This window comes from Heliangelus exortis, chromosome 17, assembly GCF_036169615.1.
Source record: "Heliangelus exortis chromosome 17, bHelExo1.hap1, whole genome shotgun sequence".
NCBI classification, from domain to species: Eukaryota; Metazoa; Chordata; class Aves; order Apodiformes; family Trochilidae; genus Heliangelus; species Heliangelus exortis.
In genome coordinates, this window is record NC_092438.1 from 8,905,745 (window position 1) to 8,931,744 (window position 26,000).

The 26,000-nt window shown below is 42.2% G+C and overlaps 1 protein-coding gene and 1 long non-coding RNA gene across 2 annotated transcripts in view; one reads left to right on the top strand and one right to left on the bottom strand.

Moving 5' to 3' along the window:
• GNA12 (G protein subunit alpha 12) overlaps positions 1-21,981 on the bottom strand; it is a 38,880-nt gene extending 16,899 nt beyond the window's left edge. The window contains exons 1-2 of the mRNA XM_071760488.1: positions 21,516-21,981; positions 9,546-9,761 (exon numbers count right to left, since the gene is read on the bottom strand). Of these exons, the coding sequence (XP_071616589.1) occupies positions 9,546-9,761; positions 21,516-21,836 (537 nt within the window). The 5' untranslated portion in view covers positions 21,837-21,981. The remainder of the gene's footprint in view (positions 1-9,545; positions 9,762-21,515) is intronic.
• Positions 21,982-22,650: 669 nt separating this feature from the next.
• Positions 22,651-24,374, top strand: LOC139803883 (uncharacterized). The gene is made up of 2 exons (XR_011729196.1): positions 22,651-23,190; positions 23,930-24,374. It is a non-coding gene; the product is annotated as an uncharacterized lncRNA (long non-coding RNA).
• Positions 24,375-26,000: the final 1,626 nt, after the last annotated feature.

Sequence of the window (26,000 nt, forward strand, 5' to 3'; positions counted from 1 at the left end):
GGCCTATAAAAACCATTCCTAATTAAAGCTCCAGTCACATCCCACTGAACTGCAGAGGGAGAACAGTCCAGCCATGCAGACAGCCATCTGAACTCCTATTTTAGAATGCATGTGCTGGACTGGGAGAAAGAAGTCAGGAAAAAGTATACATAAGTGGTTCTTATGCCTTCTGCCCCCATCTAACATCAGTATTGATTCAGTACTGCACTCTGACCAGACTCATTCTAGATGGATCTAAGTCTTAAATGTGCTGAATTCAGAGATGGAATTAAAGGGGAAATCGTTCAATTAATAGGCCATTTTTTTTTTTTTTTTTTTTTTTTTTTAGATTTTCCTGACTTTTCCAAAGTAGAATGAAGTGAATATCAAGGAAAGCAAGTCAAATTAAGAGGCCTTAGGGGTGTGGTGGAGAGCAGACCTTCTAAGGACAAACACCCAAGAGTTTATTCAGGAGTAAAGCCAAGTGAAGCACAAGTCTGCCACAGTCTGAGCTGCAGGAATCTGTGTTGTATACAGAGGAGACATTTGAAAGGTGTCAATAAATTACTTCTCAGAGCAACATGTTTTCCACTTTCTCAAACAGAAAATCTTGCATGATGTTTCCAAGTTTTCCTGCCCCAAATACTATGTCAATAATAGAGCAAAATAGGTTTAATCCACAGAGCTGCTTTAAGTAAAACTGCAAACTAATGAGAAGAGAGCATTCTGACTTCTGCCTTTGTAATAGAAAACCTCCCCAGCTAGTGCAGGCTCAAAAAAAGGAGGTGCAGAGTATTGAGCTAAACTCACTCTTCTCCTTTGAGAAGACACCAGCTCTGCTCTTTCCATTAGTGCTCAATTATCACCTGATTGGTTTGTGGCTGCATGGAACCTCCAAGAGATTTTCTGGCACAGGATTATTTTCAGATTCATCCCTAAGTCATCTAATTTAGGAAAACCTCCACTGCTGCACAACTCTCATGCAAAAGAAATTCAAAAGTCACTTTGTTTCTTCCCTTCATCTCTTCACCACCTCCTCCTCTGTGCTTACCACCCGTGGAACAGCTTTGATTTTGAACAGGGTGCAAACGCTTCAGATCCTCTGATGACTCGGAACACAAACATTTACAAAACTAAACAGCACCCTGGAAGTACAGGCATCTTATTTCAGCATGAGGAAAGGAACCATTGCTTGGATGCAGGATCAGTGAGATTAAGACATTGCCATTATTCCCTGGCAAGCATCAGGTTAAGGTGTCTCCTGATCACTTGCAATGCCAGCTGCCTGTTCCTTCCCAACACCAGAGCATGTCACTACCTTGGCTGTGCTTACAGTCAGTCACAGGGCTGGGCTCTGCCTCTGATGAGCTTCCCAATTTACAGCAGAGCTTCCAAAAAATCAGTTGTGCCAATATAAGCAAAAGCACAGTGCAAAGCAGAACTCCTTAAACCACCATTTCCTATTGCTCACTGTGATTACTCTGTCACAGAACTACAGCCCAAGCCAAGCTCCATCCTTGCACAAAATCTTGAGCAAAGCACTCAGTGTTTTAAGGCAGAGCAGGCTTGTTAGGGAGACAGCAAAGAGAAGAGAAGTATCTTTAAGAAAGTTACAGTATTTTCAAGAAATCATTGCAAAAGGATCAAGGTTTGGAGAGCTAGCAAGAGTACAACACCTGAGCAAGTTATCACTACCTAACTGCCCTGCTTACATTTTCCTTTCCAGCTTTCTGCCAGACCCTGTCTTTCAAAGAACACAGGCTCATTAAACATAATTCACTGTTAGTGTGACAAGAACAACATCACATATCTGCTCTCTTAAATATAAAGATCCAGAAGATATGCCAGGAAGACTTCCTCATAAAAACAGACCTAGTTTTTAATGTTTTGTTTATTTGTTCATTTGTGTTTGTTACTTACTCTTGATCCTACACAGCTTACTGTAAACTAGGATATTCAGGAAAGCTTGTAAGCATTCATTACCCATTATCCTATTAAATACAGTGACCCCATTGAAAAATCCAAGCCTTAACCTCTTACAGCTTATCCTCAAGGGAACATTTTAGGGAATTTTGAAAGACACCAAGATCACCCTTGCTTGCTCTCCCAATTAGAGGTGGAGAGAACAAGGTCTGGTTCCAACGTGAAAGAAAACTGCATTATGAAGTGCAAAAGGATGATTTGTAAAACTGGAACTTTCTTCAGTGCAGCGTCAGCACTGCTCTTCTGAGCACAGATAGGTAAAAAAACCAACCCAAACAAAACTGTTCACCTCTTCTTTTGCAGTGCTTTTTTTTTTGTTGTTGTCTAAGTTCCTGAAACCAGCCATAGGATCAGCAGACTGCTAATACAGCACATAGCAAGTTGCAGAAGCCCTCTATTTTCTTTTACATACCTAAGACAGACCTTGCTGAATCTTTAATTAGTGCACATGGCTTTACTACACCAAAAACCTCGAAAACATATATGAGAGAACACAACAGTCTCCATTTCAGTTGTATTTTTGAGACTGAATGGCAGAAAGCAGCCCTCTCACTAGAAAGTGTTCTCTGATTGCTTTTAGACTTCAGTGTAAACAAATACAAACATATATGCCTCTGCCTAATACAGGTATTTTGTTGCAACAACAATAAAAGTTGTCCTCATGTGCTGCCATGGGTTTAACCTATACATACACTCATTACTTCATATATGAGATCTCTCCTGCTAGCCCTTCATTTCAGTAGGAACTGTTCAGCAGGCTCCCTTAGTTGTGCACAGAGAGCACCTCTAAACGTACTTGCTCAGACTTCTGGAAGACCTTCTCACTAGTGTTCCAATTTTGAGGTTTCCTGAATTAGTGAGATCCATTAGAAGCTTTCTGAATATGGAAATTAAACAGCACAATCAAAAGCTAAAGGCTGGTCACTGGGTTAGATTTGTTTCTTCCCAGAACTTCCCTGGAAGGGATAGGAAGGGATAAAGAGATTACTCCAGTGGTTTTGAGCTGCAGTCGGGTACTGGCTCAGGCAGCCTGAACTGAAAGTTTCCTTCCTTGTTTCTCACAGCATGTGCCAGCATTTCTTGATGGGAATGCAGAGATTAATTACAGCTGTACTTGCTCTGAACAAATCCTTATATTCAATACAGTCCTGCAAGTAGCACTAATTAGGGCTTAGAACAACAATTCTGCAAAGACAGACATACTGAGTATTTTTTCTAATTATTTGATGCATAATAAAATTAAAGCTTCTTTCCAGAAACAGCATGGTATTTATTCTCAAGAGCTGGAAGCCAAAAGGACTTTTCCAGTCTGAGAACATTAGAGTTTGTGTTTCAGTACAATTGCTGAAGGTAAGACATCAAATTCTAACCACCACAATATGGATACAGAGAGAGACAAGGATGAGCACAGTATTGATTCTGTGAATTTTGGGATACCCAGACAGTGCTCTAATGGACTCAAGCACTAAGAGGCAATGACAAAAAATGTTTGTTCTTAATAAAATTATATGAGGAAAAAGAAACCTTTTAACCACAAAAATAGCAACCATTAGGCAAGATGCAAATTTTCACCTTGAATTTTCAAGATGGGAGCTGTATCTATGAAGTTGCCTCTCTCATTCACACTAACCACACCAAAAATACAGTCAAGATTTCTTGGCATCCAAGGAGTAAAAGCAAAAACATTTACAGGCAGCCTTACACAGTACCATAAAATAGAAGACTTTTTAATCTACCTCCAAGAACCTAAAATTAAAAAAGTAGGACCACACAAAGTCTGTGAATAGCAAAAGGCTGAACTTCAGACAGCAAGGCATTAATGTAGTATATTTACACACTTTACATTTTACAGACTTTAGAGTTGATTTTTCCCAAAGTTTTTGAACTTCAAATGAAAAAAAAATTATCAGATTATTAGAACAGCCAGTAGCACAACACTTTTGTTCAGCATCTCAGTTCCCATATGGTAGGCATCTCTATTTCTTGCTATCCATTTATTTATTATGTATGATTTGCTCCTTAGTTTCCAACTCCTCATTCCAATTCCATGCAGGCTGCATTTTATCCAGCTCTTGCATTTTGTCATAACCTAATGCAAGAAGCAATTCATGGCAGGAATTACTTTTTCCACAGAGCATTAATACAGAGGGCTGTAACCCTTGATTAAGACTTCAGGTAGGTACTGTAACAGATTGCTGCCCCTAACACCTTGATATTTGCACTTCTGACCTTTCTGGTTCTTGTTATTTGCCTTCAATAGCAGGAAGTATTTAAGACCAGCTAGGAATGATTTTGTCCATCACACAGCTTTCTGCTCAAGTGAATGGTGGCTCCCACTAAGAAACTGCACAAGTGGATTTTGCCAGAATTCAAAATAATTTGCAATGTTAAAAGGATTAATCACCTTTCTCTAAATAGTTTTGAATCCATCCTACTTTAAATTCAAGCTCTTCTCACCTCCTGTTCAGTGGCACTTAACAGATTGTGAAGTTTCCCTTGCTGTAGGTGACAATGTGTTGTGAAGGAATCCTCACCTCTGCCTCCTGCTCCAGCTGAGCCCTGTATTTGAATCTCTGTGACTGTCAAGACACACTGGAGCTGGAACAGCTGAACACCATGCTGCTCCAGGAGGTCTTCTGGTGGCAGCAGGCCCATGAACCTATCTCATGTAAGTATTTATTTTTAGAATACTGCAAATAAAACAGGAGCTGAGCATTTAACTTCTGTAGATGCAGACTGACAAAATACATAGCATTGGCCAATACACACAGAATTTTGTGCAAAGGTTTCCAGCTGCATTTGGCTTGATATAACCTCTCAATTTTTAATAAAACCTAAACTGTAACTTGCTAACTCTCACCTCCTTTAACAAAATGCCACTTTTGTTGGACATTTGAGACTTTGATTCAAAAAATTTTTTTTCTTTTAGAGACACATATTTAGAGGCCAGGGACTTGAACTGCTATTTTTTCCTATTTAAGCCATTTAAGCACCAGTTTGTCCACTCTGTAGTGGGAAGTACTAGTGCTTCACCTCCATTCTGCCCCAAAAAACCAGCTGGCTGTCTATGAAGCTTTGAAGCCATCAGTTCCTTGCATAAAGAGAAAGCAGACACAAAGCCAGACTAACACAAGGAGCAGGCTGTTCATTACACAACCCTTCCAGCACACTATCTGTTCTGGCAGGCATAATTTAACCACTTTGATTTATTTCAAATGACTGCTTGGAGGAAAAAAAACCAACCCCACTCAGTTAATTCATAAGGGAGTGACTCATGTCCTACTACAAACATCCCTCAAGCCCCCCACACCTCAAAACACCCAGAGAATGGTGAACTGATAGAAAAATCACAGTCTTTAGAACATTTTCCGTAGTCTTCCCACATCCAAGGCTTCAGAGGCTCTTAGTATTTTAAGTATTACTGGATGTGTTCCATACAATTCCCTGTGCAGAGATCTAAAAATAGCTATGGACACAGTAGTAAGTTTTTGTCTACATTTGCAAGCCTCTTACTTTCCTCTCAGGAACCACTGCTTCCCATTAATGCTGATTTTTTGTTTTGAAAGCAGCTATTAAAACATTAGAGCTTCTTTTAACAGTGCAGTGAATAGCAGTAATAATACATAATTAAATTGAAATTGATATTGTAGTGATGGTTCATGAATGTATGCTCGATATTGAGAATAACTGCACTAAACCCTAATTCTTTTGCAGCCTCCCTGGATGGCCATACTCTTTCCTGTGTGAGGAAGGGCAGAAGCTATTCTGGCTGCATGTGAATAATGTCTTTGGACCACAACAGAATTATTTCCTTGCCTGACAAGTCCTGGGTGTCCCATCTTTACCCACAATGCCATGAAGCACACCAAATTGCAAAAAGTCAAAGTTGCTGACTTCAAATTCAGATTTTGTTTGTTCTGGACACATTAAAACAAAAGTGAATGGCTTCTCATGTTCTCCCACTTGGTAGGAAGAAAAAGGAAAACCCCAAACCAACAACCAATGCAAACCACCTGACCAATGCAATTCCTACCTTGACCTCAATCTCCATGGTTTATGGCAAAATGAAACAACATTTATGGGTACAAAAAAGCCTGCAGACACATGCACCTGAGCTTCCAAAAATCCTGGTTTTTAGGCTCAAAGTGAAGAATCTTCTACCCTCTCAACCAAACCATAGCTAAGTCCCAAGGCCCTTTCTCTGAGGAAACCACTCAAAATAGAATTTGTCTCCACCTGCTGGCAGTGAAGAAACAATATCCAGTTGCCCAAACTACCACGGGCAACCTCAAAAGAACACACGTAACATACAGACAGAAAATGAGGTAGGATAATGAGGGCAAGGGAGAAGAGAGAAGAACCGCATCCTGATTACAAAGGAATTCCTATTCTAGTAGTTAAAAAAGGAGGACAGAGACGTGACAATGTAACCAAACATACAATGAAGCTTTTGTCCCCAAAGTACTTGGCTTGCATACAAGGAACTGAGGAACTCGGGTCGGTGGGGAGGGGGAAGAGGCCGATGTTTGTGAAAAGAAAGGGAAATTGGCTGGTCTGCTTTAAGAAAGACGGTGAAGGAGAAGGAAAAAAAAAAAAAAAAGCACCCTGCTATTGTAGAATCCACCCACTCACTTATGAAATGCTCAAAGAACCAGACAGGGATTTAAAGCCAGCACTTGTAGGCACTGAATATGAAGCAGAAAACACTCAAATGCCCAGAGGCTTCTTCTGTGGTCTCAGAGAAGCAGTTTCCAGATTGTATGAGGTTATGGTCAGAGCCATTTTCTTTCAACAAGTTTTCTACTGCTGAGTCAGGCATTCAGCTCAGCACTGCAGACAGGAGAAGACACCTGCACGCTGCCATTTGCAGCTCTACTTAACCAACCAGCATGTTTTAATTTTTATTTTGCAACAAAGTCACACAACTTCCTGGAGAAACAGAGTTCAAAAGCAGACTACTATAATCCTATGGTTTATAAGCCAAATTAACAACAATAATAAAAAAGCCAAAGAGCTGCTGTTCTGCAAAGACTGGGGTAAAGAAAGTGCAAGTGCTGGGCAAGGTCATAATTTTAAACATCAACCAGAAACATCAAGAAAGAGCATTGTAACATAAAGCTTCCAATTTTTGTTATGATTTAAAAACTATTGTAAGGATAATAAAGTCAGATTAAGCCAAATATATTCCATTTAAGAGCTCACACATATGAAGTAAGAAAGAGAGTGCTGATGCAGATGTCTTGTTCAGCCTTAAATTGAAATTAGTTCAGAAAAGATTTATTTTCTCCAAGTCCACTATATCTGGCTTCTATTTATTTGCAGGAGCAAGGGTTTAAACTAAATGAAGGTATGGGTTTATATACATCATAAGCGAGTATAAATAAGGCATCTCCTTAACCCACCTGCTTTCTTGAAGAAGTTACACAGTTTCAAATTTATTTTTATTTTAAAGAAATTGTACTGCTGCTAATCCCTACAGTGTCAGGGAATCAGAATTCTGACGAACCTAGAAGTGAGGCATAGAAATTTGTTCATGGCATTAAGCTCTGAAGAATTTGCTTAGTGATAAATGCAGAAGTAGCATCTGTATCCTAGAGAACAATCTATTACTTCTTGAGTTTTTAAACTGAGGTACTTTATAACCTCCTGACCATGCAGCCTCTGCAAGAAAACAATAGCACCCAGGATATTCAAGTTTTTAGGGCCACAGAAGGGCTGTGTGCCACAGGATTTCTGTACTGCACTGCCAAATTCACAGCTTTGGAGCCTGCAGCACTTCCAGCTGCCCCACTAACACCAAGCAGGTTACACAAATGCCATCCAAAAAGATCCCTGACAGAACTACATCATGATGCTGAAGATGACAGCATATTAAATGATCACTTGCATGCCTGTATGTTTGGGTTTTTTTGGTATTTCCTGTTTAATTTTGTTCTCGAAGCCAGAGAATGCAGAGGTAGGCCTACTAGGCTTGGAATGCTATTTATTCAAGAAACTGGACTTTTTTTTTCCAGTTTGATGCAATTTTATTGCTAACCAGCACAGGAATGAACCTTCCACATGAATATGAACCTTCCAATCTGAATATTCCCCTAACAACAAAATGGATGCTTGATCATAGCATTTCCCAGGAAAAAAAAAAAAAAAAGCTTAATGGACTGCTGATGCAATTATTCCTTATTATACTGGATTCTCTTAGTAGTGGTCTCATGTTAAATTCAAGTTCCCTGTAGCATGAACCATCTTTTTATTCTATGCTTCAATAGTGCTTAGAACAGCAAAGTCTCAAGTCTGTGTCTACAGATGCTGGGAATTACAGAACAGTTAATTTATCTTCTCCCCCTCCTGTACATCCTCCCTCCCCAATGCTGTAGCACTGAAGTTGTTACATTTTTAGGCAAAAGAAATGTGGTTTATACAGTCATTCTGAGAAAATTTTACCTAATAATTTAATTTCTTCTTTAGCCATTTACCAGTCTCAAGACATTTCTGAGGCAGATTTCAAGAATATGCAACAAGACTCAAATAGGCAACTTATTAGTGGAGACAGCTGAGTCCCAAAGGGCTGCAACTTGAGTTTAATTACAGTATAAGACACCAGAGAACCCATGCAGAGGAACAGCATGAGGAAACAAACTGAGAATTTCACTGCTGAAAAGGGAGACTACAAAGCTGTTTCTAACCTCTACTTAACTCAGCTAATTAAACACTGATACCACTGAAAAACTGAATCAAGCCTGGGAACTCAACACCCAAACCCAAGAAGTCTACCTGAAGATTAAAGCATTATTAATATGTTAAAGTCATAAAGATACATTTATTAGAACCTTTATGCTATCATCCCATTAAGTCTTCCATTAACTGGTAAGCTGCATGAATCATTACCTTGTTTGACAGAACAGAGAATAAAGGGAGAAAAAAGCCTATCTGTCTTATACATAGGAAGAAAAGGAGAGGATTGTGAATATCTGTCAAACATATTCCATACCAGAAGTGTTGCTGTTTTGACACAAGAGCACAAAAACCTATTAATAAGAAAGCAAGGAGGATAGAACATTTTTAAGCTCACTGTCATATTTCAATTGCTTAGCCAAGTTTCACTTGCAGACATCAGGATGAAAAGAAACAGTCAAATAGCAGCAGCCAGCATGGGTGTTGCATTCACTTCAAAAGATCTGCATGCAGGAATAGTCTGCCAGTATCAATATAGTGCAAGCTGGCAGGACTGGAAAGTTACAAATTAAGTGTGCCTTCATCAGTGACCTACTATGAACAGACCTACTGAGCTGCTAAAATATTTTTAGTTCAACCAATTCCTGCCTTTTTTGGTTTCTCTTGCTCTTCCAGTTTATCCAGTCATGTGCACTTTTCCACTCCCTCTTACTGCCATGTAGTTTTTCAAGTTTGGCTCCAATTACCACTTGTTTCTGTTGCTGAAGTGCTTAGATTTATGCTCCTACTACAAACAGCTCGGACGATGGCTACATCCTGCACGTAGCAACCAATCTTTCAAATGAAGAGTGATTTGTAAAGCAATTTTTCCAGCTTCTTTTTCCTCCCCCCATTCCCAGGGATGTACTCACCAGCTGGTACTCGCTCCGGCGACTGAAGGCTTCCTTGATTCCAGAATCCCTCCAGAGAGCCCCCAGTGCAGGCACATAGAGCTGGAAGGTGGCAGGCTCGATGGGCATCCCAGCCTTGTTTTCAAAAGCCATCAAAAACATTCCATGCTTCTCATTCTCTGTGTACTGCCAAGGGATTCCCAGTTTGTCCCGTGCATCAACCAGAACCCTGCAGCCCTAAAGAATGATGCAGATAAGAAAGTCAGTGATAAAAAGATTAGAGTGTAAAGGAAAAGGACTCAAGAGGTACTTGAAGATTTTTTTTTTTTGGTGTTTTTTTTTTTTTTTTGACAATCTTCTGGTGAGATTGAACACAGGAGAGAATCATAAACATTGTTTATTGCAACATCTCCAACAGAAATAAGAAAGAGCTTGCCTGGGTAACCACTATTTCTCCAGGTAGAAAAAAAGACTAACAGCAAAAGCTAGTTGCCACAAGCAGTTCTACCAACACGTAATAAAAGTACACATCAGATGTGTAAGACAAGTGTCTGGGAACTAAAGCATGATCCTCATAGGTGTAGTTTTAAAACTAACACCATGCTTGAACCTGTAATCTTCCATCTGTTTCTTTGCATTTGGGCTTTAGATACCAAAAAGGACATGCTAGCTCTCTCAAGCATTAAGAGATCAAAAGAACATTTAAAAAATACTGTTGAAAGCACATAGTCTATATTCTGGTGAAGGAAAGTAAACTGAGCATCGGAAATTGAGGACACTTTGTAACTTCCAGTGCTGAATGTAACCACCAACTAATTAAATATTTAGGTTAAAAAAAGACAATACCAAACTAGCAAGATCCAAAAGCAAGCTGCACAGTTTTGATAACAATCCACTTAGATGCTACAGAACTTGGTACAGCAGAAGAGAACAGCTACCCAACTTATAAAACTCTGAAAAACTGATGTAAAGGAGCATCTTCCCCTGAGACACTTTGATCCAAATGGTTACCTCCAGTAGCAAAGCCCAGCAGCAAGAGGACTGCAGATGTTGCACAGATTTCAAGCTGCTGGGTTCAGTAAAGCAGGTGCAGCTTCCCCTAAGAAGGAATTTGGGTTTTGAACTCGCCATGTGTTCACTAAGAAGTCAGGACAGGTAAGTTTTTATACTCCTAAATCTGGAAAGAATTCTGGAAGGAAATTGATCTTGTTCTCAAATTAACTCTGGATTACTGAGACTATTTCACGTTTTGCAGGTTTTATGGAAACTTAATTTCATATTCCCAGCAACAAGAAAAGCACATGAGTTTAAGTGTCTTTGAAACTTCAGCCTTGAATCTACTTACACCCATACTAAGTAGCTTCAGATGCCCAATAGTTACTTCTCAGTAGTAAGCACCATTCTAATAAGGGACAGATCTGTTAATGGTGGCTTAGCATCTTAAGTACTATCTAACTCCCAAGTAAAAGCTGAGTTTCTGGTAACAGTTTGGGTTTGCAGTTCACAAAAATAAAGAAAACGAAAAAAAAAAAAGTTTCCACAGCTATTCACAACCTCCAGACTATCAGACTAATTTTTTGGGGGAGAGGCATATTTTAAGCTATCAAGACTGCACACGTAGGTTTTCTTAGCACTTGAACCTTTCAAACTTCCTGTCCTTTAACAGCACCACATTACAAGAACAGTAACTTTCCCAATGGAAATTAAAATTGGAGAGGGAAGTGAGAAGCAACTTACTCTGAGTGTCACAGAACAGGAACTCAGAAGTGAAGCATTGTGGTTGTCACTAAGCAAGTGTTCCTGAAGTGCAGTTTCCCCAAAATGTAAATATTTATGATTCTCCAATGATCCTTACTTTCTTTTTATAAAGTAGTGAATAAATCTCCCCAGTACCATGTAAAAACTAAAACTGAGTACATTTACAAACTGCTGCTTTAAATTCCAGGCATAATTATTTAGTAACTGTCATACAGACCAAGAGCTGGCTCTCCTTCCCTGTTACAGAGCTTACCCCTTTATTAACAGAAGCCTTTACATCTACTTTATTTGAATGGTGTTAACAAATGGAAACCATGTGGAAAAACCCCACTTCCAAGGTTCTCCCTCTGAAGTGCAGATGCCTGCAGTACATCTCACAACCAGACACTTGCCAGCCCACCAGTGGCACAGAGCATCACCCCAGCTCCAATTCACAGCGTCAGAACTTTGGGATCCATTTTTCCCTCCCCGGCAGAAAGGCAGACACTGCTGGCTTTAGGCATCTGATGCCAGGTTTGTTTCTGCTCAGTGAGAAGCGTCTATGAGGAGAAGCAGCTGAAGGGTGTCCCAGTGCCACCAGCAGCTCCCCAGCCCCGGGCCCTGCGAGCTCCCAGCCCACACAGCTCTGACCTTTCACCTGCTTCTGCTCCATCTCCCCGCCTGGCCCAGCAGCTCCGGCTTTTCCATCTTGCAGCCTTCGGGCTGATTTAACCCTTCCCCGTCTCACAGCTCCCGCGGTCCCTTCAGAGGGTCCAAAGGAAGGAGGGCAGATGGCACAGAGCCACAGGGAGCAGCGGGAGCCCGGGCTGGGGGCATTTTCCCCACACTGTCACTGTGCCTTCTCCTGCTGGAGACACAGGATGACCTCAAGAGACTGGTGTTGTTAGGGAAAGTTCTCATTTGTTTGGAGAAAACCACAGCACAAGAGTTTCAATCAAGGGTGTAGAGACTGCTCCAGTCCCAGAATAGTCACTTATCTGCTGGCTGCTGCTCCTTGGCAATGCAGGTTTCAATCTCTCTGGGGTAAGAGATGGAACTAAACTTAGATCTCAGAGAGTGCAGTCACTACCATAAGGTCACCCACGAGGAGTGAGCAGCATCAGCACCTTCTGAAGGACTGAGAGACAGAAATTCTTACCACCAAATCACATACAGAACCCCACCTGGGACAAAGAAGCAGCTTCAGATGTAGCCACATCAGCACTAACCCTGACTAAAGAGACATGGGCAACATGCAGAAAATCTACTTTAAGCACTGAATAAAGAATATAAAAAAATAGGAAACAGGATAGGAGGAATGCTGTCCCATGGCTACTCACAGGAACAACACGACTCCAAACCAAAATTTGTAGAATACAACAGCTTTGAGAAATAAACCTAAAACACAACAGGAGTAAAAGCTTCACATGAGGAGCAAAATAGGCAACGTTGCTTCTCCTCAGTTTTAGTAGTTAAAAGTATTTGTGACTCAGCAAGATCCCCAGTAAAGTGAGTCTAAATTTGGATGTTTCTTCATCTCTGCAAAACAGTTCTGTAAATGCTACAAGCAGATGTCAACGATGAGGAAAAACAGAAAATTGTCAAATTTAGATCCTCTGTATTGCTATTCTCACAATTCAGGGGTACTGGTAACACTATTTTTTGCAGCCACAACAAGCTTTTGGTAATCCTTGTCTCATTAATCTGCAGTACCAGTTATCAAAGGTTTCCTCTTTCTAGAAACACATTCAAAAAACTTTCCATAGGTCCTTCCTCCAAACATCATGGGAAATAACCAGAGTCACTTTTATCTGTAGGTAAAACTACTTAAGTTTGTATATACTGCTGGATGCAGAGGCCTAAATTTCATTTAAGAGATTAAATGTAATTAAAATCCCTAGAATTTCCATTTATTATAGAATGAACAGAACAGCTTAATATATTAAATCTTAAAATATATTAGTCAAAACTGAGTTTGGACTCAAGACACCACTGGTATAAATAATAAAAAAAAACCACAAACCACCAAAAAAATCTTATTACACATAAAGCTGTCCCTCCTGAGCTCTAATAAGAAAGGTAACACCAGATTATCTTCATTGCAGTGCTCACAGCAAACCTTCCCAACACTGCTATGACAGTTTTTCTAGTACTATAGAATGCTCACAGAATGCTCATAGAATGCTCCATCATGCACAGAACCTGAAGGGAGAGAGGGTAGAACAAGGAAAGGTGTAATAAGAGTATGACATATGATCTAACTCATGAAGTATCCTACATTACACAGGAGAAAACACTAAAGAGATCTAGAAATCTTTTTGTAAAAGATAACTATTGCATCATACAGAAATCTACAGAAATTACAAACCACTTCAAAGAAGGGAACAGAAAAAGACAGCTCTTCCCCTGACCTTTTCTACAGGAGTGGTACAGCAAAAGTTATCAAATAGAAGGTTAAACTAAAAGGGTTTTTTCAGGACACCCCCCAGTGAGACAAACTCATTTACATAGGATGTTGGCCTAAAGTATAAATGGGCTCAAAAAGCAACCAAGACAAACTGATGGACAAAGAGTCCAAAAAGTACTATTCAATTACATTCCAGATGCAGCTCCTGGCTCCAGAAGTTTCTGGACCCAAAGGCTGCCTTAAAGTGGAAGAATATACCAAAGTGTCACATTGCCTTGTTCTTGTACCCATTTTGGGGTTGGTTTTTTTCATGTCAGAGACAAAGTGCTAGATCCTTGGCCTGACAGAGCACAGCTGTTAGGCACGAAGCAGAATACTTCTTAGGCACCAGCAGCATGAAGGTTTTATGAGCATTTACATGAACAGTTATTACCAGGACTGGCTCAAGTATAGTTTGTCTCCTTTAACTTTTGAAAGTGCTTTAGCTTTAAAAAAAAATAACCTGTGTTGTCTTGTATTTTAAGATAATAATTATATTATTTTGTGGGAATTACTAGAAAGGCTTTCACCAGCTCATGTCACTTGAAGCTGCGATGCTTGCTCATGCATGAAAAGCATTACAGTATTTAAAGAGCAACTTAAGAATCTCTTACACTGGTAGTTACACTACTACACAGAACACAACATTCATGTTTTAAATTATTCACATACTCCAGTACTTGAAGGATTTGCTATCCTAACAATTCCACACCTTTTGCCAGATGGACCAATTCAGAGGCTGAGAGAACACACCACAGTTAAGCACCAAACACAAGAGGAACAATGGGTTTGGGGCACTCGTTTGTGAGGAAGGGCAGGTTCTTCACTGTGCTAATCAACAGCCAAGTAATCAAAAGATTTGACTATTCTAGTCAAGTGTCTATAAAGAACTTGTATACAAACTTAGAGTTTGTATACAAATAAAAAAGAGTCCTAGAGTGCATTTTCTCAAAATAATTTTAAGCAACTACTACAAGGTCTGAGATGACAAACAGCAGAGGAACCACTGCACACAAAATCCTGCAGCAGCTGCTGCTTAAGTTTTACAATTACTCTGCTGCTAAAGCTCACCCCAAAGCCCTCCATCTCCAGCACATCTATCACTTGTGGGAACTGCTGTTGTGAGAGAAGTGGTGATCACTGGGGAACACTTGACTAGGGACTCCCAGTCACAGCTAAGAGGCGACACTGCCTTCCCCTCTGGCTGGAAACCAACAGGAACACTGCAGGCAACAGCAAGTCCAGCGGGTTTCCTACTCTGTGCTTTTCCTCATTGTTGTTGACAAGGAACTGGCAAAGTCTGGGGATCACAATTCACAGAGACCAATCTAAAGCTACAAGTCATGCCAAAAGGAGTGCTCCCACCTCAGGCAGATATTTCTAATACACCCTATGAGCCAGCAAGTCTGCAACAGCCCCATGGTCACTGGTGCCAGTGCAAGAGAGAGAAAGCCCACAGCCATGGATGGGACTGGACTTAACAGCAGCCAAGCTTACTGGCAAGTAAAGATGATAAAATGTAACCTACTTGTATTTTTAGAAAACATCTTTTACCCTTCTAAAAAGAGCCATTTTCCAACATAATTTTTAAAAATAAAGCTGTCAATGTTTGTAAATACAGTTGCATGCACTTTTTTTTAAGCTGCTGTCCAGAAAGCTGGGAAGGTGATCTACAAAAGCAATAGCAAGACAATAAAATTTTTACAGCATGCTCTCATAAAAGTATTAACTCTTTTTATTTGATATATGTGCTTGGAACATTATAGACCAGCAGCAGCCAAAACCCCAATGTCATTAAGGATAAGGTTTCATATTACAGAGCAGACAGTCAGTCCAACTAGGAACCATCAAAAGGGGCATCCTTCCTCGAAGTGTAGTTCCACCCTCTTCTGCTTAATAACATTTGTCATCTGTCTCAGCCCACAAGCCAATACAGTGAGCAAATATCACCAAAACCCCAGTCATTTAGATAAAAAAGTGGTTTCCTCCACCTATCTTAATTTGCTGTATGAGGAGACAGACAGAAGGGCTGGGGTAGAAGCTGTACCAGTTGGCCTAGTTAGACAACAAAAAAGCTCACCAGTTCCAGATGGATTTTCATAATTCAGATATTCCAGTGCCAGCCAGGTGAGTGCAGAGTAAACACTAAAGATGAACATAAAAAAACCCCAAAGGGAACAAAGGGGAAGTGTCATTTACTTAGTGCACAGGAACACAAGTATGAAGAAACATTTGGATTAGCCACTGACTTTCTGAAGAAGGAGCAGCAGGACTGTCTGCTTGTCTGGAAACGGTGGAAAGTTATTGTCTTTGACTGAAATCTGCAAAATGATGATAAATGCAGCAGAAAAAAAGTACTCACTGCAAGCTTTACTCACAACTAAGCAAAAAGAGAGATGATGACCCAGTCTGCCTCTGCTCCATCATTTTCTTGTAAATGTTGTTAGCAGCAGAGTTTGTTAGTTTATTTGCCAATACTGTTTCCAAGCTAATTAAAAAAAAAATATATATATATATTTATACACTCAACTGACTGAATGTAATGTAAGCTCCCAAGCTTAGTCACTAATGTGTCTTAAACTTTTGTCTGGAAAACATAAAAGTCTGTGTCTCCTGTCTCCAGGGACTAACTCATGTTCTGCAATACTAATGACTGCATCACAAAAGCACTGTAAGCTCTATTTTGAAACAACAATAAATATTTATCACTCAATATTGACCATTACTCCTCTCTCAATATTCACCATGATGAAGAAAGATTGATCTCTCCTAGCTCAACCAACAGATATCCCAACTTCAGAGACCATCAGAGCACACAACACATATTTAAGATACAGAAAATACATCAAGTGGAAATCTGTATTAAGATTTTCATTGACTAAATGAACCTGGAGAAGAAAGACCAAAAAGACTCTTTCAAGAGACTTTTTTTTCTTTCCTACATAATGTAGTGAATGTTATTTTTCATATTAAAGAGTAAAAGCACAAAGCAAAGATAATCAGATTGAAATGCCAGTTATATCATGGAGCTTTTGCACTTGCGTGTTAAATTTAATGGAAAAACTCCTAATTAGCCACAGTTCCTACACAGTATTCCACTTGTCATTCCTTTCAAAAGAAACTACCCCAGCAGAACTAAGATTGACACTGTCCTGCAATGAACTACTCAGTTACAGCCATATCCCAACTCTGAAGTAACAGATTGAGTGTCACCATCACTACCTCCTAACAGGTTACCAAGTCCATTTCCATTTAAATCCAAGGAAATGTGTGGTTAGATCAGTTTAAAGAGTAACTAGAGTTCACAGAATGGAAAGATGTTTTCCTCCTTAATTTGTAGGCTAGCAGAAGAAATATGTTTGCCTAGCTCCCAAATAAGTTGAGGAATATTCTTTTCCAAATTAGCAGAATTTTCATTTGTACTCAACTGAAACTTGCAAGTTGCAAGGGAGTTTTCTTGTTTTGTTTTTCCATGACCAGAGGCACATCCAGCTTATAGTCAGAGACCAGAAATGCAACAGAATCTCATTCAAGGTATACAGAGCACCTGCAACAACAAAGCAGCAGCAGTCTGGGTTTAGTATTGGTTGCAGAAATCCAAAGCTCTTTTTAAAATGGACCTCAACACAGGCTACTTACTCATTTTGCCCACCTTACTGTCACTTACAATAAAGCACTCAAGGAGAAATGCTCTCAGGTGTGATACATGTACTAGAAATGAACTCAAAAGTCCCATGGATACATCCTCAGAAAGTTTTTGTGTCCAAAATACTGGGCTTCTTTTTCCTACCCAGACCTCCCCAAAAGAAGTTTCACATAGTTTCCTGAGCAGTCCTTCCCTCCACAATTCCAGGCTTTTCAATTTCTTAGTCAATCATCATAATGGAGGCCACAGACAACAAGAAAACAGATTTATTGAAACTTTGAGCCAGCCTTCCCATTTTCAACATGGAAACCAACATCACGAAAGAAATTCGACAGATTGTACTTCAGGTTTCTAAAAGATGAGTTTTTTCTCTCTTTAGATTGAAATCTCCAAAACAAGCTGGTGCAAGTACCATTCTGGTGCTTGTAGTTTAATTATTTTCTTATGCAGCTAAAACAGGTTTGTTGTTTTTTTTTTTTCTTTTAAGCAGCATGCTATTCCCATACTTGAAACAAAAACAAACATTTAGACAAGGAACAGAGACATGATTCATCAAGTATCTAAGCTGTTATCAAAGGAAGCAAGTAGAGCAGCAAGGCCAACCCATCTCTTTTGGAAGGTATCAAAAGATTATTCCTTCAACTACTCTTGGAAGGCATCAAGACACTCATGTAAACCACCAGCCATTCCTTAGATTCGAAACTTAAGGTACACAAAAGATGTCCAAATCTGTCTGTATGTCCAAGAGTTGCCTTAAAATTCATGCTGCAGCAGCTAGCCCTGGCCTATTCACTTCCCTTTTCCAGGTGGGTGTGCTAAAGCCATGAAGTCTGTGTGCTCATACCCAAACATTAACACTACTGCTTTTCACTTCAATCATCAAAAAGTTCCAGAGAGTTACTTTGAAACTTAGCCTCGATTAACAAGCAAAGCCCTAGTTAACCAATGACTATTTACCTTAAACTAAAGCAAAACTAATGTATTTGAAGACCTTCCCACAAATGCCAGAAAAAGCTAGCATGGCCCTGAACCATCACCTGTACTAAATGGAAAAGTAAATTTTGTATCATAGATTTATTTAGTTTCAGCATTTTGCTTCTAACGAGGGTTTCCCAAAGAGGGGGATGAGAAACAGAATAGATTAAGAACTCAGCATTAAGAAGATAACAGAAAACCAAAAAGCTGAAAGCTCCAAATGAAGTAGAACTTGACACTAATGTCAACTCACTTAGCACTGTTATTTTCAAAGAGGTTTCAGGTTCTGCTTTCTCAATCAGTCCCTTCAGTCTCCATAAGCTGTACAGACTGCCTAAATACTACTGCAGTAAGCACTTCAGAAATATCAAGCACTATTGAGAGAGCAGTAATCCTCCTCCTTCAGAGAGAAGTTTAGTCATGGTTGGAAAACGAAAATTGACCATTTAATCCCAGAGATTTACACTGCATTTCTAACTCAGATCTCGGTGTTGTGGAAGCTTAACAGACCCATTGTTTGACCATGCTGAGAACTGTGGAAAAAGGGGCTAAGGTTGCTGCAGCTGTACTTCACAGCATCCAACAGATTTTTATGCTATTTGATAGGATCATTTTCATTTCACATTGTTCATATACTATATTATAAAGTTTCATCTTATACCCTTTCTTCTAAATTAGATACATGGTGAGCTCTGCTCCACTTGCCTTAATGGATGAGCATTCTGGTCTGAACTTCCTGGAAAGGTTAAAAGAACTTGTAGTCTAAACACTTTATTACAAAAAGAATGGAAATCAGGTTCACTTGACAATTTACACCACCAAAGAAGCAAAATACATTTACTTGAAATGTTTTATGATTTCTCATAGAACAAAGTTTAATACAAGAAAGTATGACACAATTACCATAAAATAACTACACTGACAACATCACTGTTTTGAAAGCCCTGTAATTCTGTCTTTGTATTTGATTTCTTGCTGATGATTATGGCATAGTATCAAGATGTTATCAGGTTTCTCTCAGATGAGCAGAAGGCAAACACAGTATCTGCTGCCTTCTCCCCACACTCCACTCTCAGACTCTTTCCCACAGAAAACTAATTTAGTTCCTTCTATACTTCTGCCCCTCTTTCTGCATGCTCTCTGCAAAATGACCATTTCCCAAGCCATTCCCCAAAACCTCTGAGTGAAGAATAAACTATATTCTGACTTGCAAGAGCCATCTCTGTCATCCACAGAAATACAAAGTGAGAGGCAGACAAATGTGGTCCATGTACCTAGAAGCACAGCCGAATCTCACAGTCCCAAATTGCCAACTGGAGGCCAAAAAGGTTGGTTGAACCGTATTAAGCCACTTGAAAACAACTTTCAAATTTTAGTTTCATGATTGGGCAGTTTGTTGTTAACTACCAGTCCTGAAATCAGAGTATCTGACTGGATATCCTGGATTCTAGTCCAGGTTCTGTTTATCATCCCAAAGCCACACATCAGAACAGCGTTTCAAGAGCAGAACTCAGCTTCCCCTGCTACAAGATGGAGACACTTTCCTTTCCAAAGCACCCTAAATTCTACTGCTGAAAGCATTTATATATTATTACAGTATTTCACCATAACTTCTATTCCTTAGACAACCTAAAGAGAAAGGGATCTCTGACTCTTTTCATTTTCACAAATCACTTTCTTGAAAGCCTCTGCTACCACTTTAAACCAGTAAACGAACAAATAAGTCACTGGCAGTAACAAAATAAACATTGAGACCTCTAAAATCAAGCCCCTTATTTGTAGGTGTATAGATAAAAACTTGTAACATTCTGTCTGCTTATACAACTTCAAAAAAAGAGAAGCTTCCAGGCTCCGACTTTCTTGCAGTTACCAGATTCCTGCAATATATGTACACACTTCTGAAACTGGACTTAAAAATGGAAAAGAAAGTTAGTCAGCAATTCACTACCAGAAGCAAACACCATTCATGGAATAGCAGCATTCTTAAAAACTAGAATCATTGTGCATGTGCACTTATTAAGTGCACATAAAGCTCCTCTTCAAAACTAACAAAAAATAATTCAGAAGTAACTCATCATTCATAACTTGCACAGTTCCCTTTAATTTTCTGTGCAGTCCCACAGAGCCCATGTAAGAATGGAGAGAGCCCTACAGAAAACTACAGGCAGGAAAACAGCAGTTCTTTTAGAGGAAGACTATGAAGATGGAAAAAGATATATTCTTAATGAGCATTTTATGCATCTTTAGGTATCTTCTGAATATGATCACTTCTACCTGCACAGGGCATGAAGGCCTGGTTACCATAAAGAAACAGCAACTGTCAAGGCTGATTTTTCTTAATCACCTGAAGCCAAAGGCTCTACCTGTAGGCACTATCAATCACCTTTATATTCTCCATTCACTACAGAAATATATTACAAACACTATGAAGCCTGCAAAGGCATTGAACAAAAACTTTTTTGCAAAGGCACCAAAAAAGTTATTTCCATTTCAGAGCTATGTTTGATAAAATCCCACACTACCCAACTCCAAAGGCCTATAATTCCCTCCTTCTAAGGATGTACCAAGTAATAACCACTTGCAGCTACAATACCCATATGGAGACCCATTTCTTGTCCTTTCTCGTGGTGCAGACTCGGGGTGCTTAGCTGGGGCATGAAAATCCTTCCTTAATTCTTGAAATTTTGAAGTTTCTCCAATTTTGACTTAAAGGATGCTCTCATCTCACGTTTTTTTCGAGAGCCCAGACCACACCTATATCTTTCCCCTGCATTTCCATAAAGCTTTTCTCAATCCTCTTTGCGGGGAAGTTTCCTTTGGGCTTTTTTTTTTTTTTTTTTTTCATGGAGAACTTCTGACGGATAACGCTGGAAAGCCACCGAACCGAGCCTCCTGCAGCCTGCCAGCAATGGCACAAAAGGCTGACGCCTTCCCAAACACCTGCACCATAGAAACCCCCTTTCCCGAGGAGAGGGCGCATCCCAGAGCTGCGGCGGAGAGACCCGGGGAGAGAGGGAGGGAGGAAGGGGGGGGGGGGAGGCAGCCGCCGCCCCGGCCCAGCTCACATCCTTTTCCGACGGCGATTTCTGGCCACGACCCAAACTCCCGAAACTGCGGGATGTGTCGGCGCCGGCCTCCATCCCCGACCGCCCCATCCCCCCGGCGCGGCTCCCTTCCCACCCCTCACCTTGAGGATGTTCTCGTAGATGGTGGCCCGGAACTCCAGCAGCGCTTTCTGATCGAACTCGCGGCCGTGGATGATCCGCATCTGCTTGAGGAAGGTGGATTTGCCGCTCTCGCCGGCTCCCAGCAGCAGGATCTTGACCAGACGGCGCACGGCCCGTCTCTCCCGGGCCAGCATCGCGTCGATCTCCCGGCTCCGCCGCCGCGCCTCCCGCTCCGCATCGCGGCTCCGCTCCTTGCCCTCCCGCCGCGGCTGCTCCCCGGTACGGCCCGGAGCCTCGGCCGGCAGCAGGCAGCGGCTCAGGGTGCGCACCACGCCGGACATGGCGGCTACGGGACCGCTCACAACGCCGCGGAGACCCCAGCCAGCTCCGCCAGCATCGGGCGGAGGCCACCGAGACGCTGGGACCCGGGAGGAGGAGGAGCAGCAGCCGCAGCCGGGGGCTAAGGGCCGGGACCGCCCATTCCCCTTCTCCCGGCTCGGCAGGGCGACGCTGCAGAGGGAGGGAAGGCGGGGTGCGGCCCGGGGAGGCCGGCCAGCCGGGGGGAGGGGTGGCGGCGGCGGCGGGGCTCGGCCCGAAGGCCCTGCCCGGGGAGGGGGATACCGCCGCTTCGCTCCTTTCCGAGCAGGCGCCGAGGGGTCGGGAAGCAGAGAGAAGACGTCCCCGAACCCCTCCGCCCGGGCTCAGCCAGCGGCCGCCTCCGGTCCCGCTGAGGCGCGGCGGGGCGGAGGGGGGGGGGGGGACGGAGAAGCCCCCGGCCCCTTCAGTCAGGGAGCGCCGCCACCGCCTGCGGAGGGAGGGGCCGGCCCAGCCCTCCCGCACCTCTAACTCTGCTTCTCATTGGGTGACAGGAGTGTCGGTCAACGATGCCTTCTTCCAATTGGAGAAGAAGGCACGAGGGGCGGGGCTTAAGTGGGCGACGGGGCTCAAGGAGGGAGGGGCAGCGGCGGGAGGGACAGCGTGAGGAGGGGATGAGGGCGGGGATTGGGGCGGGAATTAGGGCGGGAATTAGGGCGGGATTTAGGGCGGGATTTAGGGCGGGGAGAGCACCAGGGGCGGGGCCGTGGCCTCGGTGTGGAGGGCTGTGACGTCACGTGGCGTTGCGGGGAGTTGGGGGGGATCTGGGGTGCCTGAGGCGGGGGTAGCGGGGCCAGGGTCGGCCTGAGGCGGGGTCGGGAAATGGGGAAGGAACGGTGACTAAAAGGCAGCAGACTGCTGCTAGGGAGCACCAGACTGAGGGGGTTATTCCAGAGCAGAGCGATTCAGCCGTCGGGTTGAAAAAAGTCCCGCAGTGACGTGTAGAAATGCGTCATCGGTGACAGCATGGAGCGATGACGACATTCCAGCATCCGCAGGGGCTCACAGAGCCGCTTTTTAAACCCTACAAAGACGTCTCCGCAGGCTGCCCCAGGGGCTTCCTCCCGAGTGGCTCTGGCACTGGAATGGCGGCAGCCGAGGTCCAGCCTGGGCCCAGGGGGTGAGGGGTCTGCACCCCCTGCTCCACCTCACAGCAACTCGGGAGGTTTCTGTGTGAAATTCAGGGTTTTTTAATTAATGTCAGGTGTAATTCCTTGTTTACAGTTGCATATTGAAGCAATCCAGGGCTGATAATGAGGTGGGGATTAAAAAGTATCAATGTACACATCTGAAAGAAAATCGCCTTGGTCTCCCGATGAGGTACGGGAGGCAAAAACCCCACATCTTCAGAAGCAGCTGGTGTGTGGTCACCTAGCTGTGTCTGGGATCCCAGACCTTCCGTCTGTGTTACAGACAGACACATGTCCTCAGTTCTGTGAGATTATATGGGCCTTTCTGTATTACCTCTTGTCTGTGCCTCCAATTGTTCATGTTATAAACATCTAATCTAGTTTTAAGCTTCAGATAACTTGGCCTGTACCAAACACTGGGGCAAGCCTAAGGTAGAATGTACTGGGGCAAGTGCCATGGAGAGCTGAGAGAAAGTACTAAAATGATAGATTACATAGGAAGCTTAAGATTGCTAAGAACCCCAGAAAATGAAGATTTAGTTTTATGAAAGAAATGAAGATCACAGATTTAGAACAAAAACCAAAGACAAAACCTTTCATGGTAGTGAGAATCCTGTGTAACGTGTAATCACATTATGATGCTGTTGTCAGTGCTTTCCCAAAGAGCATGGCTTTTGCTCCTTCCCAAGAGGAGACACTTAAAAACACCTTTAGGTGTTGCAAAAGTCAGAAGAACAGCCTAACAGTCATGAGCCATTCATTACAGCACAGAGAAACTTTCTCAACAAAGTTTGTTGGGTTTTTTTGAGCACCCTGCTCTAGTGGAAGGTGTCACAGCCCATGCAGGGGAGGTTGGAACTAGGTGATCTTTAAGGTCCCTTCCAACCCAAACCAGTCTGTGATTCCAGGATCTTTCTCTTCGATTGCAGTTTGGTGCTCGGCAGCAGCTGATCTCACGGCTGTAATTCAGCAGTGTGTCCACTGGATGTCACGGTTGTCCTACGAGAAACCAGTCAGACCAGCAGGATGGAGACAAACAACTCAACCCCCTACTCCCCCAGATTTTCAGGCCTGATTTTCAGAACAGCTGAGCTCTCAGGACCCCCGCTGGAATCCACAGATGCTAAGCTGCCTGCGAGTCAGACCCTCTGTAACTGTGAAGTGCCCAGATTGGTATTTTCGGATTACCTCGGTTACTCCTACCCCACTGGCTTTGTCTGTGCCCTCTTTGAGGTCCTCTTCAGACTTCTGAGGTTCTAAAGGGGTTTTGGCAGAGAATTCAAATAACTGTGAAGTCCAACCCCTGTGACAGACCTGCTTCATCTGTGGGAGTGAAATGATGGTGTACAACAAACTAATCAAACAGTTGCCAGACGTCCTTAGTTCGCTATGCATTCATCCATGAAAGCAGCTTTCAGCAGCTCACATCTAATTGTCAAAAGGAAAACCACCCCTCCCTCTTTCCCCCGCAGCACTGTTGTTCCTCATCTAATCGTTCAGAAGCTGTTCTGAAACCAGGACAAACCAGAATTTTGTTTACTACCAGAGATCTGAAGCACAGGCCTTCTGCTGCTTTGCCGAGGGCCTGGGCAGAACCTCACAAATGCACCTAATGGTCCCTACTGCTATTTCTGCAGATGTGTTGTTATGAGATGATCCCAATCAATATTTCTGCAGATGTTTTGTTATGACCTTAAGCAAGAGGTCTAAGAGCCCCAGGAAAAGATTGTGAGAGATGTGTTTATAGTCAGTCTCAATGCCTTCCCTTTCTCTGCTTCCTCATTATCTGCCCAGTTCCATGCACTGAGGATTCCGGTTCACCTCCTTTCTTTGGACTTAGACTGAAATAGTAAAAAAATTGATACAAACCAATCACTTAATTTTCTATTCCTTCTTTTACTTTCTCAGTTGTCCAGCTTTACCTTTTTTCTATTTCTATGCTGTTTTCCTTTTCCTCATCTCTGTTTCTTCCTGTAATTCTTCCTTTCTTTCTGCTGAGATGAAGAAAGACTTGTACAGCTGCTTCTATTTCTCCTTCCTTCATCTGCCATAGACATGGAGAGAGGGAGGAAGACAGAGATGGAAGTAGAGGATTGGAGGATAGAAAAAAGAGGGAATCTGGGTACCGTTATTTCCATTTTACTTCTTGGCTACAAAGAAACCAAATTATGAGTAGAAAATGGGAAGATTTGGGGGGAAAGGCTGGACCATGACCTCTGAGCCCTGGCCCTGACAACAGCAGAAGGCTAAGGCTGAAAAGCTGTATCATAGTTGGAGAAGCAGTGGATTGCTTGTACACAGAGACCTTATTGCAGATGGGAGTGACATCTGGGCAGTTCCAGTAAATGAAGAAGCAGTTACAGAAGAAGTACTGATAGTGAGCTCTGGTCAGGAAGTCCTTTTTTCTGCTTACAGAAAGGCCAGGAGAGGACATGGCCTCACTGAGGAATGCTGGCAGCACAAAGTCCATCAGATAAAGGCTGAGGTGCCTGACCTTGGTTCTCTCTCTGTGTTTCAAGCCTCACTTGGTTCTGCCTGGGTCAAGCCTGGAGAGGATATGTGGATTCAGCTGTTGAATGGATGCAGAACTATCATATCAGTGTCTTGAAGCTCCTAGTTAAAAAATCCCACTATTCCCAAGTCCCCACATGGATGATGGCCCCTTCTTCACCCAGTCCACTGTGACCCAGAGCTTATAGGCTCTGTTCTCTCCTTGGAAACTCTATTATCAACACCAGAAGAGGCATAGTGTGAAGGAGGTGCTACCACTTCAGCTGAAAATGCAGCTAAGGGACCCTCTAAGTATTACACATTGAATGTTTGCCCATGCTTGGGTCATGGCTATTGCTTTCCTGAGCACTCCCATATGCTGGCACTGCCAGAAAGAATATTTTGCCAAGTGAAAATGGGATGCAAATAAATAAAAAGGAGGATATGCCTACTTTGTTGCAGTACAGCATCATGCAGCAATAATCAGAGCTGGTGCTAATGTAATTTAAA